Source organism: Ooceraea biroi, chromosome 3 (assembly GCF_003672135.1).
Source record: "Ooceraea biroi isolate clonal line C1 chromosome 3, Obir_v5.4, whole genome shotgun sequence".
Lineage (NCBI taxonomy): Eukaryota > Metazoa > Arthropoda > Insecta > Hymenoptera > Formicidae > Ooceraea > Ooceraea biroi.
This window is the reverse complement of record NC_039508.1, coordinates 11,458,357-11,480,823: the sequence shown is the minus strand read 5'-3', so window position 1 is coordinate 11,480,823 and position 22,467 is coordinate 11,458,357. Positions and strand designations below refer to the sequence as shown.

The 22,467-nt window shown below is 45.0% G+C and overlaps 1 protein-coding gene across 3 annotated transcripts in view; it reads right to left on the bottom strand.

Annotated features, from left to right (window-relative positions):
* LOC105277003 (sodium/hydrogen exchanger 9B2) overlaps positions 1-20,636 on the bottom strand; it is a 29,994-nt gene extending 9,358 nt beyond the window's left edge. Inside the window, exons 1-3 of one of the 3 annotated variants that reach the window (XM_011335108.3) lie at positions 19,136-20,636; positions 12,645-12,816; positions 5,910-6,284 (exon numbers count right to left, since the gene is read on the bottom strand). In XM_011335108.3, the coding sequence (XP_011333410.1) occupies positions 5,910-6,284; positions 12,645-12,742 (473 nt within the window). In that variant the 5' untranslated portion in view covers positions 12,743-12,816; positions 19,136-20,636. Of the gene's footprint in view, positions 1-5,909; positions 6,285-8,767; positions 10,134-12,644; positions 12,825-19,135 lie in introns of those variants that run through there. The other 2 variants (XM_011335107.3, XM_011335106.3) reach the window with 2 other exon arrangements.
* Between the last annotated feature and the right edge of the window lie 1,831 nt (positions 20,637-22,467).

Here is a 22,467-nt window from a genome sequence, read left to right as displayed (position 1 = left end):
GCACACGTTGCGCCCAGCTTACGATGAAAATTCAGGTACGGGCGATCGTTAAAGCCTCGGTTGTCTCGAACTTTCGAAAAGCCGTTTAGGAAAGGCACACCTTTAGGAAACTTATCCTATTACGAGTTTCCCCGGCGAGAGAAAGGTTTACGAAGTCGCAGCACGGTCGTCCATGCATCTCTCTGCGCGACACCCCCCGATAGCAGGGGTGCACGTCGAATTTACGCCGACGCGACATGGCACACCTACAAGAGCTTTTCTCTTTCGCTCTCTCTGTTATAGTATTTTTAATCATCTCCCCAGAGATCGTATACGTGGTGCTCCATATACTGCGCGTAAAAACGTCATTTTCCAATCCTCGGCGTATATCGAAATCCTCGAATTTAATTAAAATTATTCAGGGGCAAGAGAAATCACTCGTGGAGAACAATTAACTTCGTTATCACATTATACCGTTACATCGCACATCGCGTGACGAAACAGCGCGACTCATTTTTTCAATAGTGCCCCAATTTCGCGAGCGCGAATAATTCCCCTCTCGGATACGCGCACATATTTAATGTATTATATCCTACGGCGAGCGGCGTTTGCTTTAAATTAAAATATGCTGGAAGAAATCGCCTCGTATTAATCTCGATATTCTCTTGGTAGCGATGGGGGTCGTTTCGCGCGTGATCTGTCAGACGAACGTGGACCACGTGGACGTCGACGAAGACGTTATAACAAAAATCACGCGACAACAGAGCAAACATCGCGGTGTAAACTGCAACTGGGGAATCGATAATTGGTAATAACGGTTTGTGCGGCGTTTCGCAAAGCTTCGCTCGCTGTTTGCTTAATTGTCGTGTAATACAATGTGGCGGCGGAGCGCCAATGGTGAACGTATGAAATCGTACGAGCGACCCGATCGGTATGACTTCATGATTATGTAAACGAAAATGAATATCGGGTTATATAGACATAATTTAGTAGCGTCCCGTCGTGCGGCGTTCCATTTAAATTGCAAAGCGAGCAGTCGTTCGCCATTCGCTGGACGTCGAATTAACGCGCGGAAATTTCAGTCTTCGATCAGCGGGTTTTCCGGGGGTGTTGTCGTACCTACCTTCGCCCGCGAGTCTGCGCGCGGGACTTTACCACGAGACGAGAATTTCCATTACGCGACTGACGTTACACGCGCGCGATCATCCCCAATTACCGCGTGTATCACCGATCAAATATTTGTACATCATCAAAGAAGTAATAAGAAGTAAACGATCATCGAGATCCGCGATCCAGAATGCACTAGTCACACCGCCGTTATGCTTTTCGATTCTTCTTGTAGATTCTCCTCTCTGCTTGCTCCGGCTCTCACGTGCTCCATAATTTACGATCGGCGTCCGCTTCGGCAAACGAGCTCACGTTGACGGAATCATCGCGTTGTATCACGCCGATCTGCACACAATGCCGGCTCTCAGGAATCTCAAAATTCCCACAGCCTTCTTAATATGCTGAAGAAATAATAGTAAAACGGAATTCCAATACGTTTTTACGTAATCATCTGAGGAAACATGTTGCAGTAGATTTTTAGCAAATTAATAAATATTCTTGGTATTTTTGTGTTATTATCACTTACGTAATATTGGTTGATAATATTTCCTAAATTTGTAAAATTGTTTCTTAAATTATTTTTTGATAAAATTATTTGTAAAAATTATTTTTTGATGTAAAAACAGGAATGTAGGCATTACCATACGAAAAAATGTTCATGCGGATGTTGCTTATTACAGATATTGCAAATTTCAATTTTGCATGGATCAAAGGAATTTTTCCGAAATGAGCCGTATCTGAAAGCACACGCTCTAACGCATTCTCATCCGCACGCGTGTGTCGCAAGAATATTTATGGCGGATTTACGCTCGTATATTCTATTGAATATGGAAACGCAAGAATCTTCGGAACGAAAAAATGCATGAGAAAACGTGAAGAAAACGCAAGTGGCGTGCCTTGCGTTGCTCTATATTGCGGTAGGTTTTCATAAACAAATGCAGGAATTTATTTATAAGACAGTTTTCTTCACCTTTCCGCATAGATCAGCGCAAAAGTTATATAATAATACATGTACTACAATTAACTGTCGTCTTGTGATATAAATATAAATAATTAATATCTTCCAGAATACCAGAAAAATACAAGAAAAACACTGCAGGATTCTCGAGGCTGTCATACCGCTTTGCACTTCTTCACATTTCTCGCGTTCGTTACATATTTACTAAAGAACTTGAGAACTCGCGAGAACTTAACGATCATGCATTCGTTACATATTTACTAAAGAACTTGAGAACTCACGAGAACTTGACGATCAGGTGATCAGAAAATGAAGCAAACTTTCTCCACTTCGTGCGTTACCAAAATTTCAGGCGAATACTATCTAGTGTAGTTTATACCAGCCAAATTTGTGTTTCGATCATTTCCCGATAACTAACGGTAAACTGCACGAGTCAATAAGTGTCCAGCCGCGGTTGGATCACTTTATTAGCCCTGCAATCGATGAGGACCGCGGCTTCCGGGGATGTTTACGCGAGTATACAAGGTGGCTTCACCTGGCCGAACGTGTACGCAAATCGCTTACAACGTACAGCCTATGTTTGGCCGTATTTAGCTGCATTTAGCTTAGAGGTGCACACGACCCTCCAAACGACGCGTAAACGCCCGCCGAGGCTGATGTTACCCTTCGATCCGTGTGTCTGACAAAGTTCTATCGACAGCCTCGTCAAAAACCGCCCCGGCCGCCCGTCACTTCTGCTCAATATGTTCTGCGACGCGCGATCTGCATAATGCGAAAGGTCCGGGATATCCCGGCAAGATCGCCAAGGATTAAGACAATTTTTAGACACCCTTGCACTCGCATTTGGCCGCGTTGCCCGAGCGACCTTAATCCTCGTGATCCTGGCATTACCCTCTGGTTTGTTTAATCTCTTCGAAACGGGATCTAGTTCAGAACACATTATGTTAACATTTCTGCGTTTGCTGGTACCAGTAGGGTAAATATGTGTACGAAATGTAATTTCCGCATTTATTCTTTTCTCTGCGGGAGAGTTTTGGATGCGGGACGTGTCCCATTAAATCTCTGATGCGAATAAAAAAAAAACGTCCCATTAGGTATCGTATTTAGAGTTGAAAAAACTTCCTTCGGGATATATGAGTCCCAAGGTCCGAAAGTGGATAATAAATCAGAACATTCGCGGTGATAATAAATATTAAAGTGTAGAATAAATCCTCCGCGTGAGCTGCTAAAGAAGACCAATTGCGCATCAGACTTGCTCGAGGTAGAAAATATCCAATTCTGGATGGTCGTTAAATGTGTTTTCCTTCCATGATGCTGGCAACTGTTAAATTGATCGCTTTCATGTGTACACATTCAACGAAATGTTAATGAACGGATCACATTCATTTTAAAAAGGATGTTCATTCCGTTGCTGGACGGGGTCTCAGCTAGTGCTGTTGGAAAATGAATGTTTACACTGATAGACAGCGAGCTTCTTATCAATTAATCAAGCCAGTTTTATCGATAAATCTAGGTCTACGGTTAGCAAAACTCGGCAGATTACGGCGACATCGTTGCAAACGTTGGGAAAAGGAAGGTCGCGTGTCCATTGCGTCACGAGATGTGCTGAATGTACGATATATCGCGATAATATGTAGGATACATGTCACGTGCGTCATGTGCCGGCGAGGTACGCAGATACCCACTTATTCGTAAATACTTGAGCAGATAAAACCTGAAAACAGCGATAATCCGCTGTACACCGGCGTATTGTTCTACTTCAAGGCGATCTACTCCGATCCGACGGTTTTTTCGCATCGGCGATAATTTCAACGTGCGAGAAAGTTGATCAGCGCCAACTTGACACACGGCAGGAACTTTTATTTCGCGAAAATCGCGAAACAGTCGCTCGAATTCCGAGAGGAATTTAAACGGTCGGTGTTTTTTCTCTCCTCCTTCTCTTTTTCATTTTATTTCGGATTCGCCGGAGTCTATGAAGCATTGGAAGTCTCGCAGCAGGAAGCGAGCTCGGGGATGAAGTAAAAAGGGTGTAAAAAGATTCCGTCCCGTAGCGGACGCCAAATACTTGCTCGATCACCGATAATCGATGAAGCTGTCTTCGCGTCGATTAAATTCCTAGCAAGGTCAGGCACCGGAGTCGTTTCCCTCACTGCGACCCGCGGCTCGACGACATTAACGATTCTAGCTGTGCTTCGACAGCCACTGTCATTAGTAGGTCGCACGGCACGTAAGATGAACTTGATCAATTGTGAGGGTGACGATTTCGGAAAGCCCAGGTACGATTGCGGGAGACTTGCTTTGAGAAGAATCGTTGCGGATCTCGGCACCAAACCGACGCAGAATGATGATGTAATATTCTAATAATTAATAATACTCTATTTTTTATATTAAATAAATTTCTTGCAAGCTTATCCTGCATGCGAAAGCTTTTGGTAAATCATTTGTTAGCGAAGTTTCGTAAAGTGCAGAAGCTATTTGATAAAATTTGTTCTATTGATTTCCGAAACATTTACAGTAACAGAATCAATTATCGTGGATTGATACGATAATTAACACTTTGTCCATCAATTAGCATACGAATGTTTTCGTCGATTAAGAAGCTGTAATGCTGGGAAATTAAATCTAAAGATCGCCGGGATAACAGCGATAAGTCCGCCTGAAACTGCATCGATCAATGCGGAGAAGTGGGTCAAACACACGTGTTGGGAGAAGCTACAGGTTCATTTCCGCTTTTCGCGTTAAACATCTTATTTCGAGCTTCGCGTAGCCCAAAAGAAGAAATTCGACAAAACGGAGCGTTCTCCGTTAAAAAAAAGAATCCATCTAATTTGAACTTTTCGTTCTTTGCAAAGGCTGAAGCAGTCGATCGAAGATTAAAGGCTCACGGCCTGCGCAAGGACGTGTATAATAAGGTACATTTCATTGTAAGATGAAGGAGAACCTTGAAGAGCCGATCACGCAAAGGGAAAACGGCCGATCGCGGGAAACCCGTCGGTTCCCATCCGATTCTTTTGTCGGCGTTTCACTTGTTAGCGAGGCTGCAACTTGAATTTGATTATCGCTTAAAGGCGTACTTGTTATGCTACGCATAGAGCCGTCGCCGTGCGTGTCCGGGACGATTCATCGTCGTTAGGCCTCGACCTTAAAAAGCGGTCGCCTTGCAATAGCGACGAGTCGATTGTTACCTCGGGGACCTTCGAGGAATCTTCCAATCGTCATCATTGTCGTCGTTGTCGTCGTCATCGTGGTCGATACTTTCCCATAATGATGACACGTGAGCAGAAATAACGACTACCATTGCCAAGCGATTTGGATTAGTCTCGGGTTTACATAAGAAATCGGTCCCGCGAGAGTGTCATAGAGCACGCTTTTCCATTCTTCGTTCTCCGTTCACCGACGAAAGTCGGACGTGCATGTCAAGCGACGTCTGATTCGACGATAAAAGTTGCGAGATAATTGTTAGTAAATTTTCCTATTTTTCAGAAGGAAGAGAATTTTCCGAATTTCCATATTTTTCATAATTTTGCATCTCCTGAGAGATCTCATCAAATTTTTCTCAGTAATTTTGTCATTCTATCAAAACAGACACACGATTATATTCTTCCCGAAATATAGTCTTTCGCTGCGCTTCATCCCGAAAATGTCACCTTTCACCTTTCGATTTTCTAGGGCGCTGATGATATTAACTAACCCCCGGGTCTTCCCCAGTATTAATTGAGCGAATTAATTCAGCACACCGTTTTGCCCGCAGTGTTTCACGGACATTTGTCGCATCAGCTGAAAAATCAGCCAGGCAAGAATCCTCCGGCGAGGATCTTACAGAATCGAAATGACTCCTGAAAATTCCTTTGGAGGCGAGACTCACCGTAGATTGGCGACTACGACGGTGTACTGCCCTTCGATCGAGACGAGTCCGATATTCTGCAGTATCAGCCCGGTGATCAGCATACCGATCAAGGCCGGGAGGGTAGTCAAAGAGATCAGCCAACCCCCGAAGTGCGCGGCGATGCAGAGGGCGGCCAATCCGAACAGCTGGCCACCTGGGGCCGCGTCGTCGCCTATTACCGAGTAGACGACACCCCAGAGTAGCAGACCCAAAAGGAACAGACAGAGAACCCGGGCGAATTTCCTGTATGTGGGACAGAATGGCTGCGGACACGCTCTCCTCCATCCCGGCGGCTCCCACGATGGCGTGTCGTCGCGACCATGACATCGCGCGCAGAACAGATACAGCCACGACCTGAAAGAGAGACACAAATGAAATCGGGAACGCGAACGAATCGCAGCGTCGATCGAAGATACAGCGCAAACCTGAAAACGTTATTTCGACCACGCCTGCTTTTGTGTTCTCGCATTATTACTCGATTTGCATTTCTGTTGAAGCAACGCGAACAAGAGAGTGTCATTTTCAAATTACCAAAGGTAAAATGCGATATACTTGGGTCTGCAGTGTGTCGCTTGCCTTCTCTGAACCGTTCGATATGTTTCATGATAGCTCTCACGTCGAAAATATATAATAATGATGATTTCCCTGATTTCAGTTTCTGTATTGAATTGTTTTCTTTTTTCTCTCTTGAAGAGACACACGAACGAAGTGTCTCCGACAGTTTCTCAATCGAACAAAATAAATATTCGTGGGTAAATCCAAATTGATTATCCGGCATACTGCTGAAGATAAGAGATAAATCCCCCGGAATGTGACGGAGATGTTACGTTGCGGGAGGAAACGAGGAGGAAACCGTTTCTTTCCCCAGTAAAAGTACAGATAAGAACAAGCGCTGTAATGATTAAGCACTATCGTATCCTTTTATTATGTTTTATTTTTACTAGCAAACGTGCAACGCGATGCAACGCAATAACAATGATGTGAGTTTTTTCAATTGAAAATGTATCCTTAATCTTAATCGAATCAACTTTAATACAATGTTTCTTGGACATTTTTTAACATCCTGTTAAAAATTCAAACTTTTGATTTATGACGATTTCACATTTTCGACCATCATCTCTCGAACGTGAAATCTCTGAATGAAGATCATGTTAAAGAGCTATCGTGTCGTAACACTATAATGGCGCGCTATCTCTACCTACCCATTTCACATATCGCTGTATCATCAGCAGAGAACATGTTTGCTCGGATTAACTCGAGTATAAACCAACGATAGTTGCAGTAACTCATTGGCTTACAGTAAGAGATAATTTGATAAAAAAAATATGACTTATAGCCGAAACTTCAATGCCGACGATTAATGATACACAGAACGCGCTTACATGCAAGAACAATTGATTCACACGGCTTTAAAGACTATATACTGCATATTAAGTTATATTTTGTCCACGTAATGATTTCAGATTAATGAATTTGTCACCAAATTGAGAGAGCCTCCATTATAATGAGGGGAGTTATAAAAATATTAGTAACTTATCAGTTAATCAGCAATCCATCGGTTGCATATTTCGAGGGATTTACTCTGCTTATAATTTACAAATAATTTCAGTAATTGAGCTTTTAATCTAGTTTTTGTTATTAAAATGAGTTAGCGCAAATTTGATCGAAATTAATAAAAGAGCGAAAAGGAGAATAGAAAATATGATGTAATTCTGTAAAGTATCCATTTATAGTAAATTAAGCATTTGAACCAGTAATATTATAATGCAATTCTTCATTATTTAATTAAAATGTTAATTAAATTTTTAAAACGTTTTCTGTAAAAACGGGACTTTCACAAACAAGTTTCACGATTTTTTCTATAATGGAAATTTCATTAATTTATCAATTCTTTAATTTACTCGAAGATTGTCATCGTCCAAACAATCATTTATAACGCATTATAAACAAATGAACCAAGACATCTAGAAGAGATTTAGAAGAGTACGTTTGTAGACGTTAAAATTGTATAAAATTAACACCGGATTGAGTAAAGATCAAAGAAATGCTTTGTATTCTTACACATAGATAGCCGCTATCAAGTATATAACGACAGGCTTAAAATAAAATAATATTTACTGTTTGTATTACTAACACGAGCAATTTCGACGGTCTCATTAATCTGAAATACGAATCAACTATTGAATTACAAATGTATCCTATTTGTAAATCGAAACTATGTGACAGAAAGTGCACTGAAGAGAGATATGAAGCAATAGCTAGAGGAAAGCTATCTACCTGCTGATAATACAATATTTAAAATGACATAAAGACTAAAAACGATTTCAGCGAGCGTATTTTTCTGGTCGTTACCAATAGATGTTCATTACAGTAATAGATGACTGTCGAGAAAAATATTACGAGCAGCGTTAAAGTAAAAGCTCGATAGAAAGTTCATTTCATCATGTTTTGCGGAACGTCGATCACGATGCGTTCCACTGTTACTAACACAGCGACACGAAAAAATCCCGCTAAATAAGTTCACGAGTGGTGCGAGAAAACTGATCACCGTGGAAATGATGTATTTGCTCTGCTTGTTCGTCCACCACGACGCGAGCCATTATCATCGCGTGGACATAGTGAAGCACAAGCGCATAAATGATTTTTTCCACTGCGTATTATTTCGCGGAATGCAACGGAGCGCGCATTATCGTCCCGATATCGAGCCGGGGAGACTTTCGAGAATCCGCTCGATCTAGAACGATCGAGATTCGGATGAACGATCCGGGCTCGCACTTATCCGCTCCAAAGTATCGGCAAATAGGCTCCCGCGGAGCTTACGCTGATAATCGCCTCACCTCTCGAGCTCCTCGGAATACTCGATCTTGTCTCTGATCGAGCTCGACAGGCTGTACGCCGATTTCTTTCTGTTACCGTTGATCCGGCCGTTCTCCAGGTCGAACTTGTACTGCGGAATGTTCTCCGCGCTGTCGCAGTGGCTGCCGCCGCCGTGATGCAGGATCGACTTCCGCCTGCCCTGATCGGAGTTGTGCTCCGAGCTCGCGCTGATGCGCCGGTGATGCTCGAAGGCTGGATTATCGATCCCCATGATTTGATCGCTGATCGACACCCGCCTCTTTGCCATTTCCTCGCTCGGTCTGTTCGTCCTGCCGCTCATATCGATCTCCATCTTCCGCGGCCGACTGTCAGTACCTTAAACGATCGCTTGAGAAGATCGGCGGGACCAGTCGGCCACCTCAGCGGATCCGGAAGTTCAGCGACAGTTTGGTCTCCGCGCGAGGAATTCTCCCGCCCGGATGAGGAACGTACAACCGCGCAGGTGGATCGATCGATCGATCGATCGATCGGTCTCACAGCTGCGCGCGATCGAGAAACGGAGAGCGCAGATCCTTCGAATTCTTCGAGAATCCTCTGAATGCTTCGAATCCTTCGAATCCCTCGAACACCGATCGAGCCTGATCCGCGACACAACACTGACCGATCCGGACTCGCTCGCGCTATTAATCACGCTGATCGTGCGGAGGAAGAGACCGGGAGGACGCGCGATGAGCGTCGTGAACGAACTGCGACACGGATCACGCGTTCGCCGACGTTAGTGGTGATCGTTAGCGGGTTGAGTCTCGTGACGCGGGATTCCGACGCGCGTCGGGGACGAGGACGAGCGGCGGATCTGCGGGCGACGACGCTAATGCGTTGCGACGATTGACGTCTTTGACACCTTGGCCCGCTTTTACCAGACGCGATTTCCTCCCGTTTCCGAGCCCGGATTCCTCGCGACGTCCAGAGCGGAGCGTTTCGTGCAGCTCGTTAGCGTCGAGCGTAAGCGCGCGGACACCGAGCTTCGGGGCCGTGAACTTTTCCACTGACGTCCGTTCGCGGGAGCGAATCGACGTGATTTCGCTCTCGAGAGAGCCTCGGCGAGGAGTTACCGAGCTGCCGACGAGGGGCTTTCGTCGGATCGGGCGCGATTACTCGCCGCGGCGCGGCGGAAACGCGACGTGCGCTCCGCGCAACGTCGCCCGTGCTCGACGCAATTGACGCTGCATCTCGCTTGCGTTTTATGCTTTAGCGTAATTCAGGCTTTCGCGGTAACGCGACCGCGCGGTGGCGGTCCCCCTTCGCGCATGAGACCGGACCGGGCAAGAGAGGAGAAGAGAGCGCCGTGGATCGGCCGTGCCGATGGCGCGAGCGATGGCACGGTTAACTGGCGACTAAAAGCGGCAAAGTGCGCGACAAGCGGTGGCTGTTTATGCGAATGGTAGTGGGGCTTGTAAAAAGTGCTCGGAATCTCGATGGACGAACCGAGCGCGGACAGTCACGATAATTGTCACAGGATGGGCACAGCTGGCGGCCTCGTTCACGGGTCCATCGCGTTTCCGTTGCCCGCGCCTACGCCGTGCCCTCCGTCACCAGGATCGGAAGATCGACCGTGCAAATCGAAGACTTCCGCTCCGGAATCCCGCGACAGCTTCGCGAGCGAGGTGCGATGGCTCTCTGCTGAAAGTACCAAGGGATCACTTCCGTCGCGGGCGCCTCGACTTGAACTCTTGACAGATAACGAGATATCGCTCGCGATTAGCGATTGCTGATTTTTATCTTCTGCGATGCTGTTGTCGATAGTTGTCGCTGATGAGAATGATCCGTCACTTGATTCGCGGGAGAAATTACTCGGAATGAACCGCACGTAGATACAGAGCAGGAATTGTTTTAAATCGCCGCGTGGGTGTTACCAACAATTTAATACTGTATCGGTGTATTACGAGCGTTGCCGCCCAACAGCGGTGCGGTGTTACGGAATTAGGATATGAATTTTGGATCCCGGGCTTAGCCCTCGTCAAAAGGCCGCTTCTAGCGTGACAATTTTAATAACGGTCGCTGCAATCGCTCATGTTGGCTCTCATTTGTCTTGTCATCCATGCCATCCATGACGAAGGCTCATACGAGCGACAAAAAGGCGACGCTCCTACTTTAACTTTACTGCTTCAACTACTTCAACACTTAATCTGTCAGGTCGCCTATACATGTATAGGAAATTAATTTTAATAACTTAAATAGAAATAAGAGAGAAAGAGAGATTTATCAACTAGTTGTAAAGATATTGAATGGAAATCAAATCAAATGTCATTTACATACATTAGTGTGAAAAATTTGTATAATTACGAGCGCGTTTTTTAAATCAGCTGGACAGCTCAAGTGTGAAACGCGCTGCGCTTTAAGCAGTGCATCTAGATGATAACGAACCGACGCACACGCACGTAACGCCGTGCCAGATCGCGTACGCACATGCGTGTGCATCGCTTACTTGCCATTTTAGTGCCGCTTAAACGCGCCGTAAAACTGACACGTTAAAACGTGCAAAAATGTGTCTTGTCTCCGCGTTTGTTGTATGCGCCACGTCAGAGCTCTCTTTATTCCAAAAATTTTATAATTATGCATATAGCATATGAAATGCACGTTGCATTATGCAGTTACACGCGATCTTCGGTTCCTGCGTTTTCGCTGTTCCACGATGGAGTGCAGCAGGCCTTAATAAGCCTGCAGCTTGTGTTTTTCATTGTTCGATCGATTTTTCCAATTTCTCGCGCGGTATCTCTGCAATCAGATCTGGGGCACAGATAAGAACGGACGCGTGATACACGTCCTTTAATTATAATCGCTTATAACGGTATTCGGTGAGCTGCTGATAACGACTCTCGTCCGATCTCGTCAACGATAGCCGATTAATACGATCGCCGTCGTCGTGTTGCTTTATCTCGACGATCTATTGATCATCACCCAGTGATCGAGATTTGCTTCCCGCTTGTCGCATTCGGTTAGTCGCTTGTTTGGTTGTACGATTGTGGCTTCGCTTGAAACTTCGTCCATAGAAATTCGGTTTATGGACTTCACCGCAATGGATCGATAACATGAACGCATAACATTTCAAACATCGCTGTATGAAATTTTAGCCTCCGGGAATTTGAGAGAGAAAGAGGCGTGATAATATTACACGTATATGTAATAAAATTACTATGATCTCAGTAATATGTTTTGCTTTTATTCATCAACGCCTCGCAAATTTGTAAAATATATTTTTGCATTAAAACACGTTACCAATGAATTAAATGAGCGAAAGTCGGGCAAACAGAATTGACTCGTTAAAGCGCGGGAAATTGCAAATTTCTATTTTAATTTATTTCTCCTGGCAGACGAGAAAATACAGAAGGAAGGAAGAGCCCGCGCCTAGATGGAGAAGGAAATGAAATATGCTGGAACGCTGGTTGGTGGTGGAATACGCGTGCAGAAAACAGGAAGAATTTATGGCGAGCATCTCGTGCTTGTATTTATTGACAAAGTTCTACCGTTAACAAGACATTGCAACCAAGTTTAATGAAGAAAAGCGAATGAACAGAAATCGGGGATCATAAAATCGTTTAAGTGCGAAAATTCGAAAATCTACAGCATTCAACCCGCGACATCGCGCACAAGCCAAACACGCAAATAATCCGAAATAGAAATTTGCAATTGCTTTCACGCAGTATTTTTTAAAGGAACTTTACTTTAAAGGAACTTTACTTTCTTTTTTTTTTTTTGATAGTAAATGAAAAATGATTTCTTTTACATTATGAGAATTTATGTGTGTAGAGAGACCGTATTCTATCGCATACAATAAACTCGTGCACTCATTTGAAAGGTATAATTTTTATTACAGATGAATAAAACAAATAACTTCACCTTCCTCCAAGTTCCGTTGACACGTCATTGTCACAAATCAAATTTCTACTAATGATGACATCGTACACTTCTCGGATACGCTTGCGGAAGTCGAGCATTGTCGTCCCTCGTTAACGCAGCGTTCTTATATGGCTCCATGCGCCGTGTGTAGGTGATACTCTCGTCTCGTAATCTGCAATACTATTTAACCAATACATTGTTGCTCCTCTGATTCACAAAATTAATTTCATCCGTCTCATTATCATCTAATAATCACGCAGAGTACAAGTCTCGAAGCTGAACAAAATTCTTTCCAGTCTCAAAATGGCAACTGTGCGCAATCACTTTGCACAACGAACTGCATTTTTTCCCTTTTTTTTCAAAACAGCACAATCCGCATATCAAACTGCGCAATCGTTGACATTTTAAATTAATTAAACTAATTGTCCCGGGACTTACCAGCCATTTACGGCGGCACTGCGATTTGTCGAGAAGAGGAGCGAGGGGCGGGAGAATATCCGATGCTTTAATTACCCCACGCAAACCGTGAATAATTAAAAACCACCTCGCTCACGACTCTCTCGATCGATAGACAAATCGTGAAAAATTCCGCGATGACGTATCTGGTGAACGAACACGATCGTTCATGGATCCATCCGTTTGTCTGTCCGTCTGTTCGACCATTCGTCGTTGAGCATTCCGCGGTCGGCGAAGTCACGCGAGAAACGTCTACGTTCCTCGAAAGAGCGCGAGGTCCGGGAGGGGCAGGAGGGAGGGATCGGAGGTGGAGGTTGCGCGAGAGACGAGGTCGAAGATGGGATTGGAATTGCAAATATCCCTCTTCTCCGTCTCTCCGGGTCTCTCTAGTCGCTCTGATCTGTCCCTCCGCTTCTCCATCGACCACCCGTTCGCTCGCTCGCTCGCGCGCGCTCTGACCCCGGATCAAGCGCGAGGTGCATATCGCGGAGCGTATTTTAAGGAATCTTCGTCGGACGACGACAAATCGCCAGATTTCGCTGCCTCCCTTTCCCCTCCGTCCGTCCTAAAGCCGGATTTAAACTTGTTTTGGAGCACAGTTCTCCTGAAAATCCGTCATCTTGAAAAAAAAAGAAAAAGAAAGTACGTGTCTCCTCGGTGCACCGGGGTCATTACGTGATGCATGAGCATATAAGTGCTTGTTTTAGTCATGTATAGTTAATACTTTTCAGTACTTCTTCCAAACAGTTCTTTCCGAACAATTCCGCACGCGGGCGAAAGACAGTACAGTCGCGCTTATGAGGGCGCGTCTCAGGCCTTGAGTTATAGCTCGTGTGTGCAGTGTATGCGTGAATCGACGGTGGGCCTCGTTCATTCTCCACGTACTAAAATGCAAATTTTATTTATTCGCCTGGCACGTGCCCGATATAAGCCGCCGTGACGCAGAGTGACAGTATAGTTTTGTGTAAACAAAGACACATTATATCGTTCCCGTGAATTTCCAGCGGCAGCCCCGGAATTTTCGGAGCAGTTTCAAGTTTCACCTGTGTTCTCCTCTCTGCCTGCCCCCCTCCCTCTTCCCAAAAATCGATACGTGTCCGCGGAACGGAAAGAACTCGCGAGAAACTCTTACGTCTACGTGCGAATTTATCTTTAAAAAAGTTAATTTCCTTTCCCCACGGAAACCCTTCCGTAGATCCAACTGCTTTATCCATCAGTAGCTGGTAGCAATGGGAAAGGGGGAGAAAGGGAGGTACCGCGAGGACACGAGGAAGACGAAGCAGAAAATGACCACGCGCGCGGTACCACGCGCGCTGCGTCAAATTAGCTTAAAAGCCCCGGGGCAACACGGGTTCTACTACAACGTGCATTCTGCAACATGGTCCAACACACAATATCCAACGTGCGGAGAAAAGCCCTATTCGCCTCATATATCACCGGGAGATAAAAGGCTGCCAGACGACGACGGAAAGTATAGTGGTTTCGGCGACACGACCGGATAGGCGGTTCATTGCGCAGCTGCACCCCCCCGTTGCCCCGTTATAATTCGGCGGCCGAAACGAAGAGAAATTGTACGTCACCCGGATATCTATTTACCTGTTCCGGTAAATAATGGAAATACCTATGTCGAAACACTCCTCCCCGTTTCCCGCGATTGCGATTCCGGGAGTGCGCGACACCCTTACCGTAACGTCGCGGACGAAATACGGTAAATGCATCGACTGTCGAACGCAACTCCGTGCGAGTGCAAACACGGCGTGTTTCTGGAAACACGCATTTTTTCCATTTTTCCGTTCGGTAAACGCGGGTGGAGCGTCCATCAGAAATTTCTATGGCTTCGGCGCAAAGGGAAGCGAACAAAGGGAGCGTTACGTAATCCCGAGTCGCTCCGGTTCGCGGTAATCTCCGGGGCGATATTTTTCGGTTTTACCGAAAGCAAGATCAGGGGGGTGGTTCGTGCGCGCAATCGGCGCGCCCCCGATACGTCAAGATATATACCCTTACGCCAGGCCGGTTCATCTTTCTTACGTCGGGGTGGTTTTTATCGAGAGCCGGCGCGCTGATTATTACTCGCCCCACTTGCCCGCGCTCCTCCCGCGGCTTTTTACGTTTCCGGCGATGTCGATACGACGGTCAAACGCCGTGCTTCTTGCCGCGATGCTGATATAATATCGGCAACCTGTGAGAGCGAGCGAAAAAGCACCGCAGCCCCTCTTTCGCGTCGGATCGCGCATCAATACAGTCCCGCTTTCTTGCTGACGAGGTATTCCTTGAGTGGCTCGAGGTACCAGAGACGTTAGGTTTCCTTTTTGATTCTTTTTGATTTTTCTTCCCTTTCGCAATAGCCGTGCACGTGAACCGTGCACGGCGAGAATCCTGAAGTCGCGGCAAATTGCGGCGATCCGAGCCCGGGATGGAAATTGCCGCGACTGAGATGGAGATTGCGATGGCTTGATGGTTAATTTGCATCGAATATGGCACTTTATCGCGCCCGAAGCGCGACGCTCGCGCGAAATCATCCCCGCTCGCTACGCGCATCCCTCGATGCACACACTCGCGGGATTATCTTTTTCCTTTATCTTGTTCATTTGTACGCTTCGGCACGTGTGCCCGGCGTAAATTCGACGTTGTCGAATTTACCTTTCGGTTCCCGTTTCATGTTTATATTAAACGCCACCTTACGCAAATAGCGTGGGCCACGGAATTCCGCGAGATTTACTTAACTAAAGTCACTGCTAACCGTGCGTTAAACATGCGCCGAGAATATAGATCCCCGTCCGCTTTACATTATTCATACGCGGCGCGGATCGTCTACGGCCGCGATTCGGACATATTTCGTTGCGGGTGAGAGGAATTTTTATGAAGAATGTATTACACGGTTTATAAAAAAGGCACGGTGCAACGTCGATAACACGGCTAGAATCTAGGTAAGTAATTCAAGGTGCAGCTGCTGCGCCGTTGTATCCATACATAAACATCTCGGTAGCGATAGAGACGAATGCCGCAGTGCCTGGAAGGACAGAAAGAAATTGCGCCTTCTCCTTCTTTGTGCAAGTGTCAGTGTTAGTCTCCGCGCGCTGAGATGTTAAATAAATTCTGCTTTTCAATAAATATCAATATACGAACGCGAATGTGAAAAAAATGCGAAAATTCAAGTCTCTGAGTATGCAATAATTAAATTAAAAACAATTATTTATCACGTCCGCGTGCCGAATTTATCACCTTCCTCTCATTCACGATGAAAAAGTTATATTTATAATAACCGGGATTGGAAATAGCAGTAGCGAGCGTGTTTATAGTGCTTTCGCAAAATTATGTCGCATTACTGTGCCACAGGTTTGTAATGCATTTTAATGCGTTTCAATTTTCCGCATCTGCTTTTGTGGAACAGCGAGGGACACGATGAAATGTTTCCTCTTTTCATATCGTCTCTTACACGGCGGTCGCGCGACGCGACATGCTCGCGGATTGCGTTCGTCTGTCATAGAACAAAGGTAGACCGGAAATACAATAGGAAGAAAAGATTATTCCGAATTTCCGCGTAGCTAAGGGATTTTTGGGAAATTTGTGGAAGAATCTTCTCGCGGTCACACGACTTGATTTGCTCGCGTTGGAGAATTCATGTTTTAAAGTAACTCGCGTGCAAGCTCGATTACTGGAAATCAGAATATTAAAAATGAAACACGACGAAGTTGATAAAAATTGGAATCGCCAAATTGAAATATTAAAATATGTAATTTTAATATTATTTGTCGTTTGAATTATTTGCTTACATTTACGCTGCGAGCAACGCTTTCTCTCTCTCTCTCTCTCTGCATTTTGAGCGCCTTATGCGGTAAATTAATTAATGCTACACTGTAGCGCGCGTAATCGTGACATACTGATAATCGCTGAAGCAGATTATGTTCCCCAGGATTGTGCCGTGACGGATTTCCGCTAATGACTACCGCCGATTATTAGCTCTTGTTATGGCAGTTGTGAAAATTGTCACGGTAGAACTGTTTCCCGTTCGCATAAATTTTGTGCAACCTATGCGCACCTCGCATATAAATATCACGCCTCGTAACAACACACGAAAAAAATAAAGCAGAAATTTATGAAACTATCAATCTATCTATTAAGAACAGTCATTATCTTCCGAGATTCGAAATTAATAATTTCTGTAAATAATTTGTAACTTTGTGCCTCTTCTTATTTTCTCCGCAATCTTAAGAAATTAACAAACACATATTTCCCAGAAAAATTAATTCACCTCTGCTTATTGTATCTAAAACTAGTTTGATCAAAAGAAATAAAAGAAAAAAAACAACAAAAAAAACATGAACGATGCCCTAATAGTAAATTGCAGATTTTCTCTATTTTAAATATTTTTGATGGACCAATCTCAAATCACAGGCATTGCAGACCACAAATAAAGTCTAAGAGTTCCTCTCTCTCCCGCACAATAGTCCAGACGAGTCGTGCGTGTTATGCATCGCGCAAATCCGCGCGCGAGCGGTCTCCGCCGCGCGTTCAATTAGCCCTTGTTATCACGACTTCTGACTCGCGCAGGAAGGAGGCGTGAGGCCGTAATGCACTCGGAGGAGAAGGAAGGGATAACATTGACTTAAATGCGGCTCTGACATTTTTTCGTGGCACGCTCGCGCGCGCATGGAATGCTCGACGCTCGTCTTGGCGTCGCGACGCCTCGCTTAATTGCGGCGTAATTGCTGGCGTTTCACGCGTTCCACTGCGAGTTTGCGCTCGCAAGTACGCGCCTCAGGTCGTATCGTGGCACGAGAACGTTAGGTGTGCGCGAAATATTCCAATTTTCACGCGGCCCGCCACCGCGCGGCTTCAGATAATTGAACTGCCGAAACGCTAATTTCGATAAAACGAATTATCGGGATCCGTTCGCGAGCGTCAACGTTTCCAATTACGCTCTTGACGGGACTACGTTTTCGAATACCGTTCAATTATCAGTGAATCCGCGCACCGGTATTCTCGATTTAATCTTTATGAGGTTGAAAACGAAAAATGCATTTTACACTTCTGACCGGCGGCGTTGCGGCGCGCGTTTGCGGTACGCGAGAGACTTTCGCGAAACGACCGCTTTCACAAAAGAGATCAAATACGTACGTAATAGACAGATCGTATGGATTCAGGGTACTTAAGAATGCAGGAATCGGTAGAGGAAGGTGTCTTTGGGAGTGCAGCCGGGATTTGTACGCTAGCGTTCAAGGGTTAATTGCGGAATTATATGTACAGACATAGTTGGTGAACCGCTAGTCCATACCTTTACAGATCGATATGAATAGACGCAATTACGTTCGAAGAGAATCACGATTCAATTGATCCGATCAATAATGCAGTATCTGCAGAATTCAGCAGGGACACCTGAATACTTGGAATATTTCGAATATCCCCGGGTATTTGGAATCAGAGAAATGTTGCATTTCAATTCACACGTGGGGCACCCGCACCCGCAAGTTTTCATTGAAGGGAACATCAGACCGTGGGGAAATAAGTCAAACTTTTATGTAAGAGCATTCGCCACGGTAGGTCGTATGAATCGCCCGCAGATTTAAGCAGTTGCCATTCTGAAAGCATTTTGAGACTTTTCAAATAATTACTAGCGGTAGGTACTTTGTACTTTTTCGAGACTCGAAAAATACTACGATCTGTAGACAAAGCTAGACGTAATCGGCCTTCGACGACGGTGTAAATTAGTTTCTCTGCTGTTTGTAAGATTCAATCGCTTTGTCGCAACAATATTTTTACGATTCCATAAATCGCGCGATCCCGGACGCTTTATTACGTAACGCATTCGACAGCCTGACGCGTAGCACTTTTAACGGAACGCCGATCTCTCGTTCTTATTATTTTATAAGAAAACTTACACCGCCGTTCCGCGCCGTTCACGCGGATGGTTCGTGCACAGTCCATAAAATATGAACATTCCATCGACATGAATTGTATACATCACACCGTCATACCGCCATGTTAGTTAAGCTCGTAAATAACAAGTAGAGCAGCAATAGCGCCTTCTTACGCACCTTCGAACGTCGATGAAGTGGTTAAAACCACGAGTCCATTGCGATCATTCGCTGCGAACGTCCGCCTCAAAAGCTCAAAAAAATGTCTGATGACCCGGCGAGGTTCGATCGGAGGGCTGTGTCCTCTGAACTCCTTCACGCAACTGATGATTACCCCATTCCTATTGTTGCAATCGCTGTTATCCAAGGGTAACGAAACTTGCGGAGCCACGCGAGTCACGGCGAGTTCAAGTCCATCCGATAGCATCGCGAGTGGGCGACTGACTCGCCATAGTATGAATTACGACTTATATGGCGGTAAATGTAAAGACTTACAGCGGGAGTGCTTATAGCCTGTATCGATTTCTTAAAGAGCGGAAATGGTTAGTGACGTTGACAACCGGTCGAGTGTCAAGGTGCAAACAAAAGCGACTTCCGAGGCGACGCGGACGACCTATGCAACGTCGTTTAAAGCGCGACGGGAATAAAGCTCGGTTCATGCATACACGCAGACACACAGACGCGCATACGCACACACTTTAACGCGCGCGAGCGCGTAAAAGGGCACGTCTCTCTCGCGTCAGCGCCCATTTATCGCGCCCGGCACTGTACTTCATCCGCGAACCGTGTCGTCCTACCCGCGAATTCCGGTTCTACCCGCGGCATCCGTGAGTGTACGCCGGCAGGCATTACTTCTGGACAAAAAGACGCAGGTTGGCTCGCGTCAAGATCTTACATGGAGACCTGCTGCAGGGAGGCCGGGGAACGGTGCCCGTAAACTTGCACGCGCGAAACGGTTGAACCGTGAGCGGCGACACGAGCTTTACAACCCCCCCGCAAACTTAAAACTGCATGAAGTTCCGTAAAACATGAAGTTCTCGTGTCTCCGTTTCGATGTGTCGCTCCGCTTTGTATGGCGTTCTGAGAGAAGGGATTTTCGGCGGAGAGGTCAGAAGGGAGGGTTGATTCAGCGCAGTGCGCGATTAATCAGTGAATTAATCGACGCGCGTCCTCACCACCGCGTTAGTTTCGGATTTAACTTTCATTACTGAAGTAAGTTCGATCGGGAGCGCGGTTAATATTTCAGCGGCGAAAGTAAACGGACGCCGCGCTTCGACGCCTCTATCCAGCTTAGTTCACCCTCTATTCAGCCCGCGCCGCTTTTACGCGTAACGTCGCCTGCATTCACGCCCCCCTTATTGATTTTCTTTCAACCGGAATAACTTGCGGTTGCCATTTAGTCGCAACGGCCGCTTAAAAATAGCAACGGATTATTAATTAGCGCCGGGCCGGTGTCTATAAACCGCAATAACCCACATTCACCCGCAGGAAGTAAGAATCTAGCAAGCGTCCCGATACCTTCCGCTCCAGTTCGCGGTCCCGTGATGCACGGCCACCCTTTTTCCACGCGTCCCGATTATTTTGTTCTCTTAATGATCCACCGCGAGCCGGAATGATTTAATCGTACCGTCCACGCGATCCCACTGCACAGTGGGCTAGAATCGAAAAAAGCTGGCCAAAAGTCGAATTTTTTCAACTCTTGGAAATCTGTGCATTTCGACCTTTTTTGATTCATGGATATCAGTATTTTCAAAAATGTGAAAGGAGTTTCGTAGGAAAAATTTCCTTCCCATTAATCAACAATTAATAGGAGGCAACGCGTTAATGTTCCGAAAAACGAATTATGAATGAGTATAGGCTATAGCTTACATTCTTGTATGCGGATGCAAGTAATTTTGCTTTTTACTCTATAAATAGAATTGAAACTCTTTTCCCAAACAGTTATAACCATTAAAAATGTTTGTTCATCAATTTGTGTTAATCTAAGTTTTTGGTTTCTTAAAATATAAGAAAGAAGTAAAGTTCAATATCATTTTTTTTAAATAGCTGTAAAAGGCTGTTTGGGATTCTTGTTTTATCATCTTGTGTAGGATTCAAACTAAGTATTTCCGTTTGAATTGTGCACACCAACGCACACCTTTGCGCTATATACAGGATGTTTCATTTTAATTTTCATATCGTAATAACTCGAAAATTTGGCGTTTTGGTAAAAAATGTTTGAAATGAAAGTTGTAGGTTTTTAAGTGAAGCATTACATAGCAATACCAGTATGACCTTGATAGTGTTGTCAAGATCATGTACAGATCACCGTGAAATTTTTAAATGCCGCGAAACGTACGACGCGGCGCGGTAGCGACTGTAACTTTCAAGCTTCATAACTTCGAAGTATTTAACGGATAAATACTTCGTTATAGTGTTCTGAAAAGCTCTTGAGGTAAGCTACAAAAATATCTAATGAAAACTGGAGGTTCCCATTTAAAAAATTCAAGGTGACCTTTGCGTGACCTTGGCAACGCTATTCAAGGTCATACTAGTATTATTATCTAATACCTGATTTAAAACCCTATAACTTTTATTTGAAATATTTTTTTCTAAAACGTCATGTTTTCGAGTTATTACTTTTGGCTAGCTTTTTGCGAGTTTAGCCTACTGTGCACTGCCCTGACCAACGCAGATAAGTAAAGCTCTTCAAATGAAAAATCACATTACTTTATATCCTGTCATCCCTTATTTTATATGTTTTACGCAAGAGGTGAGATTTATATAGAGCGAAGGGAACGACAACGTCGTGATAAGTTTAACGAGCTTACGCTGCCTCTGAAAATGCGAATCAAAAAAATCCATTTTGGATCATCTGGTTTGACAAAAAACAGAAAAGATCGGTCTCGCACGCATGCGTGTAGATGTGTGCGTATGAGTGTGTATGTGTGATGTGTGCATGCGTGCACGCTGTAACGAGCAAACAGGTAAACCGATTAAGATAACCCGTTTACTACATCCATACCAATTCCATACTGGCTGGCGATTAAAAGGTTCGTTTTTTCGTTGCAGAAACTGCAAAACACAAGCTGCTTCGAACTTTTCTCTTCCCGATTAAAAAAATTCTCTGGTATAAAGTCGGTGGAGAACCACCCTCGCTGAGGGTGGAACTTTCATAAAGAAGTTATTACGTGGTTTAGCAGAACGCGGTTTATATTGTTCTCGATGTACGAGCAATGCGATAAACGTGACGATAAACCGAATTTTTCCGAGATACGATTTTGTAGCTTCAGGTGCTCTATTGATAAATGACAAGAATGTGGATTTCGGTGTCGTGCACAGCTGCCAGTATCGATATTGATATCGATATCGATATCAATATCAATCTGCCGCTCACTACAAACGGCAAAACTCCGCAATTGTACTTGATCCATTTTTCACCGAAAGTTGCATTTAACAATAACGAATGAACGCGTAAGCTGAGCTCTTGATGCACGACGCGTCGCAATAATACGAACGCGACGGGACTTGCC